This window comes from Mustelus asterias, chromosome 8 (assembly GCF_964213995.1).
Source record: "Mustelus asterias chromosome 8, sMusAst1.hap1.1, whole genome shotgun sequence".
NCBI classification, from domain to species: domain Eukaryota; kingdom Metazoa; phylum Chordata; class Chondrichthyes; order Carcharhiniformes; family Triakidae; genus Mustelus; species Mustelus asterias.
Genome location: NC_135808.1, coordinates 83,158,541 through 83,173,448, shown reverse-complemented (window position 1 = coordinate 83,173,448; position 14,908 = coordinate 83,158,541). Strand labels below are relative to the sequence as shown.

At 41.9% G+C, this 14,908-nt stretch overlaps 1 protein-coding gene across 4 annotated transcripts in view; it reads left to right on the top strand.

Annotated features, from left to right (window-relative positions):
- The window catches only part of dock7 (dedicator of cytokinesis 7), a 161,137-nt gene that overhangs the window by 71,885 nt on the left and 74,344 nt on the right, over nt 1-14,908 (top strand). For all 4 annotated transcript variants that reach the window (XM_078218392.1, XM_078218390.1, XM_078218389.1 and 1 more), the window contains exons 15-19: nt 3,479-3,596; nt 7,425-7,495; nt 10,367-10,505; nt 11,534-11,635; nt 14,673-14,759. In XM_078218392.1, the coding sequence (XP_078074518.1) occupies nt 3,479-3,596; nt 7,425-7,495; nt 10,367-10,505; nt 11,534-11,635; nt 14,673-14,759 (517 nt within the window). The remainder of the gene's footprint in view (nt 1-3,478; nt 3,597-7,424; nt 7,496-10,366; nt 10,506-11,533; nt 11,636-14,672; nt 14,760-14,908) is intronic.

Here is a 14,908-nt window from a genome sequence, read left to right as displayed (position 1 = left end):
TCCACATCATATCCAAACAGGTGTCAGAGTGTGACAAATGGGGGATTTTCACAGTAACTTCATTGCAGTGTTAATGTAAGCCTACTTGTGACACTAATAAATAAACTTAACTTAAACTTAAACCAATCATACAGCGCCTTTGTGCATTTAGATCATGATGTACCCATTGGCCGGAATGTTACCACTGTTCACACCGGTGGGATTTTTCCATCCCACTGCAGTGTACTGAGATTTGGCTGGCTGCCAAATTCTCTGACCTTGCTGTAGCGTGAGCGTGGCATGAACGGCAAGTAAGATTGTGTCCGTTATCTTTTCCTGAAGTTTTTCATAAGAGTCAATTTTCTGATTGCAATTACATCGTCTTTAAACACTATAAAGATATTCTGTGTAAATTCCTGTGTTGCAAGACCTGTTTGTGTCTTTGGAGCAAGAGTTTTGGCATTGATTGCCGATTGTTTTTGCATATCAAGTAATGTCAAAAGTGACTATGTGGTTTCAGGGGTGCTCACAGCCCTTTATCACCATATCCATTTGTTATGTGTGAATCTGTACAGCGAGACCTTCAGGCTTTTCATCTGTGAAAGGAATTACAGTTAAGCCAAATTTGATTCTCATTTAATGTCGAAACATCAACTTTCCAGCAAGCAGCACTGAATTCCGGCTGATTTTTCACCTTCTGAGTTGAGTGGCACTGAGTCCAAACATATCGCCGCAGCTGTCATCTTGGCCAAAGTGACCTAAAGCAACACAGACCAGGGATGAAACCCAGGACTTTGCTCATCTGGTTTCACATTGGCGCTAAGAAAAATATATAGCCCAACTTCATCACTGTTGAGCTTTGCAAAGATCAATCAAGAAGTCAATGTTTGTGAAATATAACCACATTAAATCCATTCCATGCTCAGCTTGCTTCTTTCATTGCTTAATATGAAGCATGTTTTTTTTTTAAAGCAGTGTGAGTAAATTCCCAAATCAACATGTAATTTTCACAAAATTGTACATCAACATTTGTGGGTTGGTTTAGCTCAGGAGGTTGGACAGCTGATTAGTGATGCAGAGCAACGCCAACAGCGTGGCTTCAATTCCCGTCTGACTGTATCTGTGGGGAGAGAATAGAGTCAACGTTTCAAGTCTGGATGACCCTGAGCTCTTAGCTCTGACGAAGGGTCATCGAGACTCAAAAGGTTGGCTCAATTCTGTCTCTAAAGATGCTGTCAGACCTGCTGAGATTTTCCAGCATTTTCTGTTTTTGTTATCCTCACTTCTCAACCTTGCCCCTCGCCTGAGGTATGGTGATCCTCAGGTTAGATCACCAACAGTCAGCGCTCTCCCTCAAAAGGAGAGAGAGCAGCCTATGGTCACCTGGGACCTGACACCAACATTTACTGACGTAACAATTGCAGGCCTCTTGCCTATGTGAGATGTTGCGTTGGCCAAGACACCTCTGTTACATAAACCGATTTGTAAAGCTAGAAACAATAATATGTCAGATAATTCAGTTGATTTATTCTTGACAAAACACCCACATGGACAGCATATAACATTCCCACATCTAATAATTAGGAGGAATTGTAAAGCTGACATCACCAACCCTGTTCACAACACTGTGTCTTGATAGTAGCAAAAGGTCTCTTTCTAACGAAGTAAAAACACTACATCACTTCCTTATATTCTTTTCTCTATGGCCTGTTTTGTGCTGAATGCATTACTGAATGATGTTTAATGTTTGAACAGATTGCCAAACAAATGAGGCCCTCATATGTATTTATAATATAAATAAACATGAGGGAAGAGAAACAAGTGACTGCTCCACTGATTTATACATTGGTTGTAGCCTTTGATTATGTTTTTATATGTTCTATTAATTCTTAAAGTGAAATTACGTCTGTCCATAATGTTGATTTTGAAAGTGATTTTAATTCAAACTTTAATGAATTTAAGCAAATTTTTACTTAAGCTTTTAATTAAAGGCTGTCTATTCTTAGAAAGCACAATGTATTCAAATTGAGCTAAGAAGCAACCATCCCAATTTGAGCTTTTTCTCCTTTTAGTATTTGATTTGAATTTTGAAAGCTTCTCCGGCTCATCGTCATCGCCTGCATTTTGGTCGTACTTAGAAACACTAAAAGAATTCTCAGTAGTGACAGCCATCCAAGAAACACACAAGCACGTGTGCGTGCATGTACTGATCCAGTTGCAGCACATTGTGTTTACAGAGTGTGCTAAGTAACCAATGCCTTGTGATATAATCTCCCTGGCATCTATCAGCAGCTTTATTTTTCAACTAGACTTTATCGCCAGAAAAAGATTTGTGCAGATTAACTTCAATCAGCCACTTTTGTAATCCTGAAAATATCAAAGAACTGACTTTAAAGAGTACAAACACAACTTCCTGAACCTTTCTTTCTAGATTCTGAGATCTGTAATCATCTTGGCTTGTTTCTGGACCCTATTAAAGCAATAAAATCTATTCTGTGATAAGGAGACATGCCTCTTAACTGAGTAATCCTTAAGCCTGTTCGCGGAAAGATTGTTATGTTAACTGGATTTGCGATCCAGAGGCCTGCACTAATTAATAGTCTGGGCGGCACAGTGGTGAGCACTGCTGCCTCACAACTCCAGGGACCTGGCTTCAATTCTCGGCTTGGGTCACTGTCTGTGTGGAGTTTGCACGTTCTCCCCATGGGTTTCCTCCGGGTGCTCCGGTTTCCCCCCACACTCCAAAGATGTGCTGGTTAGGTGCATTGGCTATGCTAAATTGCTCCTTAGTGTCCCGGGATTAGAGGGGGAACAAAATATGAGGTTACGGGGATAGGGCCAAGGTGAGATTGTTGTCAGTGCAGATTTGATGAGCCAAATGGCCTCCTTCGACACTGTAGGGTTTCTATGATTTCTATGAGAAATGAGTTCAAATCCCAACCCAGCAGTTCAGGAATTTAAATTAATGAAATTAAAAACCAAATCTGGAATAAAAATCAAGTGACGGTAGTGGTGACAATGTGACTACCAGATTGCTATTAACATTCCATCTGGTGCATTGGTATCCTTTAGGGAAGGAAGTCTGCTCTTTGTACCCACTCTGGCTGATATGTGACTCCAGATCTGCTGCAATTTGGTTGACTCTTAACTTCCCTCTGAAATGGCTGAGCAAGCCACTCAGTTGCCAAGAAGGCAACTCAACACCACCTTCAAGGGCAATTGGAGATGGCAATATCCTGTGAATGAATAGTGGTAAAAATTAGGCTTGTGAGCAAAACCATCAACTCTCCCTTTTGGTTCAATATTCCTACAATAGACATTTTCCACATTGAACTGGATCTTGCAACTAATAACTAGTTATTGAAACATTCAAAAATATTTGTATACCTTCTTATACATTTGAATTTCCTGATAACATTTTGGTATTACAGATATAAGAAAATGTCACTATGTTCTATTTTTACACAAAACTCATCAACTCTGTTGTATATTTCCACAGGAATTTACTTTATGTGTACCCTCAGAGCCTCAATTTTGCAAATCGTCAAGGTTCTGCCAGAAACATTACTGTGAAAGTGCAGTTTATGTCTGGGGAAGATCAGAATAATGCAATGCAGGTAAATCAAATTCTCTCAGACTTTTGCATCATGTCCTTTAAAGTTGTGGAATTGTGAAATTTTGGTTAATTTCTAAGGTCTATGTGCACATCAAACTTGAACTATGAACACCATCAAACTTGGAAAGTTGGAGAGAGACAAAAAGAATCAAGTGGTAGTGATTAGGTGATGCCAGGTTTGAATGTTGTAGGGGGAAGGAAAGATTTAGGGCCTGATTTTACCATTTTCATTCTAAGTGCTGAATCTGGGCGTAATTCAGATCCGACTTGGAAATCTGCTTTCAGGCACCCCCATTAGCACTTAGCCTGAAAAAAAATCACGGGTCCCATTCACGCTGTGGGCAGGGCTTAGCCTGCCCGAAACCACCGGAGCCCTGAACTGCACATGCGCAGTTAGAAAAAATATTGAAAAAGCGAGCCCATGCCAGATCGCTCCCGAGCCGCAGAAAGTAGAGAAAGCGGCCCAGGAGCAAAAAGCAGGAGCGATGGCCCCCACACACATCACTGTCCCCCTTATCCACCCCCCCCTACCAAGACTGATCCCGACCCCCTGCCCCCTTCCCCCACACTGATCACCCGCAGAGTGGCAGCGGACCCCCCTGCCCCCCACCCCCCACCAGAGGTCCATCAGCTCCCCCCACCAGTGAACGATCAGGCCTCCCCCACCCCACCCCACCCCACCAGAGATACATCTGCCCCACCTCCATCCCCCCCCCCCCCCCCCCCCCCCCCCCCAAAGAACGATCTGGCCTCACTCCCCCCCCCCCCCCCAAAAGAATGATCTGGCCTCACCCCCCCCCCCCCCCAAAGCGAATGATCAGGCCTCACCCCCCCCTCCCCCCCACCAGAGATACATCTGACCCGCCTCCTCCTCCCTCCCCAACCCCTCGCCAGAGAATGATCAGGCCCGCCTCCCTCCCCCCCCACCAGATAACGATCGCCCCCCCCCCCCGACAATGATCGATCCTCTTCCCCCCCCCCCCACCCCACCAGACAATGATCGGCCTCCCCCACCACCACCAGATAACGATCCCCCCCCCATCACCAGACAACAATTGGCCCTCTCCCTTCCCCCCACCAGACAATAATTGGCCTCCCCCCCACTACCACCAGACAACGATCAGCCCTCTTCTCCTCCCCCCCCCCCCCGCCACCACTACCAGACAACTATCGGTCCTCCCACCCCCGCACCCCCAACCAGACAACGATCTGGCCTCACTCTCCTCTCTCTCCCCCCCACCCCCCCAGCCTGAGAATGATCTGGCCCGCCTCCCTCCCCCACCGATCTGAGTCAGAGAGCCGTTGGAAGCTCTGAACTTACCTCTTCAGCAGCTGGAGCGCCGGAAACAGATTTTTATTCAGCATGTTCATTTCGGCGCGATTCTGGATCGATGAACGCAGTGGTAAAGGGCGAAATGCTGATAAAGTTGGGCGGGCAGTTCATTAATTCAATTTAAAGGCATGCAAATGCATTTAAATCGCTGTTGCGCCCGTTTCGGGCGCGAATCGGATTGTGGCCATTTCTGGGTCTCAGTAAAGTGGCCATCTGCGTGGACGTGGGCGTGGACTGTGTTAATGGCCTTACACCTGACTTTACCATGTTTTGGCACCCGAAAATGGGCGCAACGCAATGGTAAAATAGGGCCCTTAAAGAAAGTAAGAACTTACAGTGAGGTGCTGGAAAAGAATTGAATTGCATTCAGTGTTACCATCCACAAGGTACTTGATGTTGTGGTGGTTTAGCACACTACTCTTTACAATTTAAAACCAATCCAGACTGCTGACTTTGAGAATTCTGACATTATGTTCTGTAGTCTTAATAAAGTTCCTAATGGGCATGGCTCACTAAAACACCAGTAAAAATCAGGGAGACCACAGGATAGCTGGTTTGGGAATAATAGATGTTGCACTGTCACCAAACATAAACTGGATACACTGTTTCACTTCCTCCCATCTACAACAAGCAACTCTTAGTACCTTTGACATCACCCAGGGAGGAGTTTGGAGAAATGAAGTGCAGCCTTTCAGAGCACATCCTGCAATGTGCTATTTTCACGTTTTCAAAGATTTATGGGTGTCACAAATTGCAAGCCGTTCCCATCCCTTGGATTTCCCTGAAGATTGGTACCGTCACACCGATATTGTCTTTCTTCATATTGTCAAAACACCGTTGGGGCCAATACTTAACCAGTCTCCAAGGCATGGACCAATCTCTACAACTCATTTTGTGTGAAAGATGATGAAAGTGAGGTTACAGGATGAACCATTTACTCTGGATTGTCCCACAGACGAGAGATATCTGCTTTACTACAATGCATTCATGGTATTTCCAGATGTGATCTCACCAGGGCTCTATACAATTGCAGTCAAACATTTTCACTCTTATATTCCGATTCTTTTGTAATAAAAGTTAACATATCATTTTCTTTCCTAATTGCTTGCTGTACTTGTATGTTAACTTCCTAAAGTAAAGTAAAGTTAAAATTTATTTATTAGTCACAAGTAGGCTTACATTAACACTGCAATGAAGTTACTGTGAAAATCCCCTAGTCGCCACACTCGAGCGCCTATTCGGGTACATCGAGGGAAAATTTTTAGCATGGCCAATGCACCTAACCAGCACACCTTTCAGACTGTGGGAGGAAACCGGAGCACCCGGAGGAAACCCATGCAGACACGGGGAGAATGTTTGTGTGGAGTTTGCATAGTGACCCAAGCCGGGTCTCTGGTGTTGTGAAGCAGCAGTGCTAACCACTGTGCCACCGTGCCACCCCTGTGACTCAACCACCAGCACACTGACATCCTTCTGAACACCAGCATTTCACAGCCACTTCACCATTTACAAAATATTCGGCTTCTCAGTTTACTTTCTGAAGTAGATAACTAACTTCACCATATTATATTCCAACTCCCATGTTCTTGCCCACACACTTAACCTGCTTAGATCCCTTTGAATCCTCCTCACATTTTCCTCCTTAAACTTTGTATTGTGAGCAATCTTGGATACATTTAATTTGGCCCCCCCATCTATGACATTGATATTGGTTGGAAAAAGCAATAGGTTGTAACAATCAATTTTACACTGTTACAACCTACAACCTGAAAAAGACCTGTTAATTTCTACTCTCTCTTCTGCTCATCAACCAATCACAAATCCATGCTAATGTATTACCCCCAATCGCACGAGTCCTAATTTTGTGCTATAAACTATTTTTGGCACCCTTACAAAAAGCTTTTTGAGAATCCAAATCCACTGGTCCCGCCTCATCTGGCCTACTAATTATAACTTTAAAACGCAGATGAGGGAGATCACGAATGCAATTTAGCATTGTATTCCACCATCTAATAGAAGAAATCTTTCACAGAAGATAGGAGCAGGAGGAGGCCATTCAGCCCTTCGAGCCTGCTCTGCCATTCATCATGATCATGGCTGATCGTCTAACTCAATAGCGTAATTCTGTTTTCTCCCCATAACTTTTGATCCCATTCGCCCCTTTCACTTGTCTAGCACCCTTTACAAACACAGCATGTCCCAAATCACTTCACTGCCTACTTTTGAAGTGTATTCATTGTTGTAGGGAAACATAACAATCAGGTCCCACAAACAGTGATGAAGTAAATAACCAGACGGTTGGCCAAGGCATAAAGAAAACATTCTTGCTGCTCTTTAGCAATGCACTGAAGTGTTTGTCTGGATTATGTGCTTGTCTTTGGAATGAGGCTTGAACCCATGATCGTCTGACTCAGAGGTGAACCATGGCTAATGGTTAAATAATAAACCTTCATTGATTTTTTTTTCCCTCAAGCAATTGCTTTTATCCCTTTTTAGGTCATCTTTGGAAAGTCAAGTTGTGCAGAGTTTACAAAAGAATCATATACTGCAGTAATTTACCACAATAGGTAAGAAAATATCAAAAAAATGTTCCTATCTTAGTTTCACTCAAAATTCGAATACACCAGGGCACAATACCAGTATTATAGCAACATCTATAGAAAAATCTCAGCTTTGAATTATACAGATGAGAGGTGATAAGTGAAGACGGAGATTAATTTACAGTAATTTGCTACGACTGGGATGGGAGGAGTGTGCAGTTTGACTGGCCCCACTACTCCACTTGCACACTTAATTTGAAAGTTTGATTCACTCACCAAAATGGCCAATGATTTAGGTTAATAGTCAATGGTTCAAGGGGGGAAGGAAAGGAGGTGGAGCCCTTAAAATGTGTCTAAGTTACGTGATCGTGTTCTCAGCGCTGATCTGCGAAACAATTGATGACTCTTGCACTGCTTTTCAGGCAGGGCTCGAGGAACACTTACAGTTACTCTAATTCAGTGTGTAGAGCAATTTAGGAGCAGCTTATATACACTTGCAGCTCTGGGCTGCAAAAAGGGTTGCTATCTCCTCTTCACACACAGTTGATCTTCTCAAAGCAAAACCAACTTTAACAGTTTTCCACACAAGTGCTTTTCCAGAGCCATTAAGTACCATATCATCCTTATTGTACACAGTCCACCAGGTCAAGAAATTTCCAGCTTCTTTAAAACTGCTTAATTACCTTTTCTTGTAAATTGATTTTTTTCCCCCCCAGGAATAGCAATCAGGGTCCTGCATTAACACTTTAAAGAACAGTATCTTTTAAAGCACAACTTTTTTCAGAATTTTCTTAGTCCTTGAAGTTGAACCATTTTCTATGATTAAAGTGTTTGTGACAAATTAAGAATTTAGCAAACAGAATAGGTTCATTAAATAAAATTTGCTATTTTCCGTCCTTTACTTATCTGCTTTCTCACTTACCAAAAACAGTGCTTTTTTAAGTTAAATGAATGTCACATTTCCAGACTTTTGGCAATGCTGCCACTGAAGGATCTTGATGTCACTTAACTTAATGAAAGCATTTTTAACATAAATGTAGCTCTTAGGGGATTAGATTCATTGAACGTTTCAGAGCTAAGAATTATAGATTAAGAATCAGGTGAAGAAACCAAACCAGAGGCCTTTGGAAAAAATAATTCCAGTGAACCTTTATTTTAAATTGCTCCTCGTCAGCCTGTGGGTTTCACTGGCAAAACTGGCATTCATTGTTAAACTGTTCAGGAGGCCACAAGGATGGCTGATGTGGGAAATAAAAATGTCTGCTGCTGCATTGGGAAGGCTCTTTTGACTTTGAGGTTAAGACATGTTGGGGCACTATAGAGGGACCTTTTATTTATCTTCTAAACTGTGCTCTACCTAATCTGCAGTAATCAGAGTGCAATAGGAATAAAATTCCCACTTCTCATAAACACATAACAGTGCTGTCAGTGAAGTAAATTCACAACACTTAAATTTAAATTTTTGTGGGACAAAATTTTAAAATATGATTTTTTTGTTTGCTTGTTGACCTTCCAGTCTCGTCAGGATGAGGAGTGTCAGTGTTAGGAATGGGACACTGAAAATGTCTGCATTCCACGGGGAAATAATTTGCGAACTTTCTAATTCGTTCAGCAATTGCTGGTTCAGTGTTGTGAACTATCTGTCCTTGTTAAACTTCTCTGCTGTGTTCAAGTTTGTACCATGTTGTTAAACCCAACAAAGGTATTCGACATTCAGAATTTGCTAAACACGATGGAACAAGTGTCGGGGAAAGCTTACAGTATTGCCTAATGTCTATTACAATCTGAGAGTGTTAAACTAAAACAAATTAATTACATTCATCTTTTTAAAAAATCCTCTATTTATATCTAAGTAACACCACAGTAATTTTTTCATATATTTTTATACTATGGTTTGATGTTACTGCTGAAGATCTCAATACAGGAGGCAGTAGAAAGACTCTAATTGGTCTTGATGCTGTGGTCTAGGTGGGAAGATAAAAAAGGTGATCACTATCCACTTGAATGCTAGAAGGTGCAAGTGTCTTGATGTAGGCAAGGACCAGATCAGACTTGGTTGTTGCGTCTTTCATACTTGAGTTACCTGGTAACATTTACTAGTTGGGCTCACATAGAAGATAATTAGGTGAGATAATATTGGTCACAGGTAACATTATACCTTAGCGCTGGTCATCATGTTGAAGACTGGAGAAGCATGCGTAAAATACAATAGTGGAACCCTGTCATTAAAAAAACTCCTTTGCCTTTTACTGAAATATTCTTAAACTGTTTGATCTCAAAGTATGTTTTTAAGTACTGTTCATTGGGTAAACATGACCATGGAATTGCTGACTCTTGAAGTGACAGACTCCAGATTTCGTCATCTGCAATATAGTGCAGCAGTAAGTAAGAGAGTTCAGTGTAACAGTGATCACTAACATGCTCTTGAGTACACATTGTGTTGCAATTACTTGCATTCACTTTCTAATTAAAGTAGATGCCTGTTTCACTCAACTTGGATTTTAATATTGAATCAGAATGCAAGTAGACTGACCACTTGTTTCCTTTTTTGAAAAGTAGAGGATCAATTTCTGAATATGTGCTTCCACAAGGAGCTTCATTGTTGGGAGTACATGTTAATAAAGTATAAGTGTGATCCCTATAATTCTCTGTCTATTAATGGACGGAAAAACATGGCGTATGCTTGCAATTTTCGAATGTGTGATTCTTGCAGGCAGGGTATGCCTAGGTACTGCTTGAGGCTGGGGGATTAACTAAACAAATAGGGGAACCATCTGAGGCTTTCAAGACACTATCAATGTTTTTGCTTTTGGATAATACAGTTGCAACATATTGCAGTTGAGGCAGGATATAAAGGCAAAAAAATGTTTTGTGTAAAATGCACATTTTTTTTGATAGATCACCTGACTTTCATGAAGAAATTAAAGTCAAACTTCCTGCTTATCTGACTGACCATCATCATCTGCTGTTCACCTTCTACCATGTCAGCTGCCAGCAGAAGCAGAACACACCCTTGGAAACCCCAGTTGGATACACGGTACCAGACACTTTTATGATTTTACACAGTACTGGTGTAGTAGTAGTGCTCATGTGATATTCAGAAATAGTTTTTTTTTAAACCAGAAAGCAGTTCCTGTAAAAATACTTTTTACTTCATATCCCCACATCTTCTGCTGTCTTCTATCAACCTCTGCCTTAAAGGTACTCAATGCCCCCATATCTACCACCTTCAGTACCTTATCTGAATGTACATGACCTTGATGAATGAGTGTAAATTGTCTGTTTGATTGCCAAGAGTTGGCGTGTGGTCATCATGATCAAGCCAATCAATCAGGAGTGTGAACACTTTCATTTCTGTAGATTGAGTATGGTGAGACCCTATATAAAGAACCTACATATAAAGAGCCTTGGCTGAGATCGGAATTTGGTGGAGGAGTTGGGGTGCATGAAAACTGGACACATCTCTGCACTTTTGGCTTATGTAGTGCAAAGCTTCAAGCTATTTTAATAAATTTGTTTCTGATGAACTTAGCACATTGCAGGAATGAACTTGCTAAAATTGCACAAAATACATCCAATGTTTGTTGCTTTGAATGAGCTCCTCTGGGTATGATAGGACACGATGTGGAGATGCCGGCGTTGGACTGGGGTAAATACAGTAAGAGTTTTAACAACACCAGGTTAAAGTCCAACAGGTTTATTTGGTAGCAAATACCATTAGCTTTCGGAGCGCTGCTCCTTCGTCAGATGGAGTGGAAATCTGCAGATTTTAACAACCTGGTGTTGTTAAAACTCTTACTATGATAGGACACACCATGCTGGAAGAATGTTATTATTATCATTATTATTATTATCTTTCTAGGCTGCTGAATTTCCTGATGTTGGTCATTTCAATGTTGGGAGCCTCAGAAGGTGAACAGCAATTGTGTTTGTAACAGTTCCAGAATAATGTCCTTGGATGAAGGAAGTAGTTGAACCTTCTTCACAGGGAACACACATGCACGCGCACGCACATACACACACACTGTTTCAGTTAATGCTTAGTTTTTGATCCTTCCATTACAGTGGATCCCAATGCTGCAGAATGGACGCCTGAAAACTGGTCAATTCTGCCTTCCTGTGTCTCTTGAGAAGCCTCCGCAATCTTATTCAGTTTTATCTCCAGAAGTAAGTAACTGAAAATAATTCTGAGTTTGGATCACCTTTTCTGGTATATATTACACAGATCTACTGCTTACTGAGCAAGGGGTTCAGGGTGGCAGGGTGATGCAGTACTTCAGTAAATTGTTATTTCACCTGTGTTTGAATTCTACTGCTTCTGCTGGTGGTAATGATGTGTTTTTCTTGTTTCATCACACTTTTTTTTTCCTTTGGGGAAAAGTGGAGAAGTATTGGCAGGGTTAGCAGACTGATTATCAACCTGTTTGAACCACATTATGAACATTCTTTCCATGATTAACAAGTCCTGGAGTGGGCCTTGAATCTGAAACTTCTGGCTCAGAGGCAGGGATGCTGCCGAATGAACCACAAGACCTCAGAAATGATGTGTGAAAAGGAATACCCTGGTTTCTTTTAAATCATAGAAATCATAGAAACCCTACAGTGCAGAAGGAGGCCATTCGGCCCATCGAGTCTGCACCGACCACAATCCCACCCAGGCCCTACCCCCACATATTTTACCCGCTAATCCCTCTAACCTACACATCCCAGGACTCTAAGGGACAATTTTTTTAACCTGGCCAATCAACCTAACCCGCACATCTTTGGACTGTGGGAGGAAACCGGAGCACCCGGAGGAAACCCACGCAGACACGAGGAGAATGTGCAAACTCCACACAGACAGTGACCCAAGCCGGGAGTCGAACCCGGGACCCTGGAGCTATGAAGCAGCAGTGCTAACCACTGTGCTACCGTGCCGCGGTATAGAAGAATATAATAGATGGCCAATTGTGTCAGTACAGGAATGATACAGACAGGTTCATAACTATCATATGGTTTACAACAATATCAAATCAACCCCCTGATGACCATTTCTGCTTCGTGAATGGATAATTGGAGACATATGTTAATGAAATGTTTCTTCGGTATCAACGGGAGTTCTTTTGAAAGGAAGTTTCTGGATGTGTGAGACTGAATTTGTTGGCCAATTACAACCGCAATTCCTCCAGAACAAATTATTATAATCTGTTTCCTACAGGTTATATTTCAAAATAAAGCAAGCTGTGCGCTTTAAACCTTACTGCAGTAATCAGTCTACTACTCCTTAGAAAAGCATGTTGAGATCAAATAAAGCAATTAATAATAAAAGTGCTTAGCCTATAACGGGCGAAGTCACAGGCTAGAGTTGAATGTTCAGCATGGAGTGTCCAACAAAACAGGATATTGTGGCTCAGTGCACGCGCTTACTGGCCTACGCAGTACATAATCTCTTGCATTCAATAAGGGTCAGCATATCTTCAGCATCTGCGGAAGGCTTTAAGTGTTATCTCTATTCAAGATCAGACGGTTCTCCAGTTCAGTTACAAAGACTCTGAATTAACAATTCAGCCTCTCCTGAACAACCATGTTTTTCACAAATAACCTGTGTGTGGTTGCAATACATCTCAGTAAACAATTGGGGATTTTTGTCTGGGTCCAGAGGTGTGTTTCAGTGTGCGAATGGACACTTCTTTGAAGAAAACCACATTTTTGATTATGCGCTATTTTCTTGTGTCTTTTTTTTGTGGGTTGGGAATATACATAGAATCCCTACAATGCAGAAGGAATCTGCACCGACTCTTCAACAGAGCATACCTACACAGGCCCTATCCTGCTACTCCACGTATTTACCCCGCTGATCCTCATCCTGGGACACTGAGGAACAATTTAGCATGGCCAATCCACCTAACCTGCACATCTTTGGACTGTGGGAGGAAACCGGAGCACCCGGAGGAAACCCAGGCAGACATGGGGAGAAGTTGCAAACTCCACACAGTCACCCAAGGCCAGAATCGAACCTGGGTCCCTGGAGCTGAGCTAACCACTGTGCCACCCTATATGATGCCTGGTGTGCAAATGGAAAACCCACCCCAGCTGAGGTTGGGTTCCCCTTTTCAAATGGAAGATGGAATTAGATTTCCTTTCACACCCTTTTTCGTCTGGTAGTGTGGGGTATTGGAAGCCCATTAAAGCTTGCCAGCTTTGACAGTTGGTGAAGAAAATGGAAAGCCTGCTGGAAAACTCTGAAAGATAAGTGAAAAGTGTTTTCACACTTTAGGTGTTGTAGTGTAATGTAGATGTGTTTTTAGTGCAGTGATTCATGATGGTAATCTGTTCTTTAAAGGTAAGTTGAACGCTTTATCCTTTAAGTAAGGAGACCAAAACTATACACGGTACTCTCGATGTTATCTCACCAATGCCCTGTACAAGTGTAGCAAAACTTCCTTACTTTTGTACTCTATTCTACTTATAATAAATGCAACATTTCATTTGCCACTCTGTTGGAGAGGCGAGGAAGGCCTTCTAACCAGTCTGCCTTTGCAAACACGCTTTCCAGCACTGGTTCATGGCTTGCAAACTACACAACGAAGTTGACCTTGATGTGCAAAGTCAACACATCATGCAAAGTCACACATGGGTTGGTTGTGCAATTTGTGAGCTGCGAAAATGTGAGGATCGAGTTTTTTCAAGCCCAGAGGAAGTTTCGCCCTAATATGTCCATGTATGTTAATACTTAGATGAGTTGCGCATAAGAGCCCTTTGTCCCAAGTTTGCTCGCTTAGCTGTGAGACAAATGCTCAATGTAATCCAAGTGCTTGAACTCCTGGTTAATTGAGAGAAGTTATGGTTGCAACACTGAGACCAGAATAATTAGGGACATTGATTTGGACAGCCCAATAAATTTTTTGGTTTTGCTTTTAGAGTATGTGACTCTTTTAGATGATGAATGCCACCAACATTATAAGTTTTGGTAGTTCCCAATAGTAAATTTATATGCCACTAATTTAGACTACCCAGCTGTAGACTGACAAGCTTAATATTAAACTGCAATTTAAGTTTTCTTCCCCCTGCTTTATTCCTTCCCTGACAAGTTCTCTCTTTTAGCATTGATAGTTTTCTAATTGAAGCCTCAGTTTGACAGGGACATGAATACTAGATTTACTGAGTGAATCATCAAGGAGACATATTATATCTCTTAATATACAAGATCTTGTTACTGTTGCAGGTACCTTTGCCTGGCATGAAGTGGGTGGACAACCATAAGGGAGTGTTTAATGTGGAAGTGATTGCGGTATCCTCCATTCACACCCAGGTGAGAACAAATCTGTGCCTGATTTGCATTTAATTATAAAATGAGTCTGCTTCTTTTTCTGTAGTAAGCTCTGAGGGTTGAATTTTGCTTCATTTTTTCGATAGGGTTCCTCCTTAAACAGAGTCATTAAGTGTGATATCTTCAAAGTA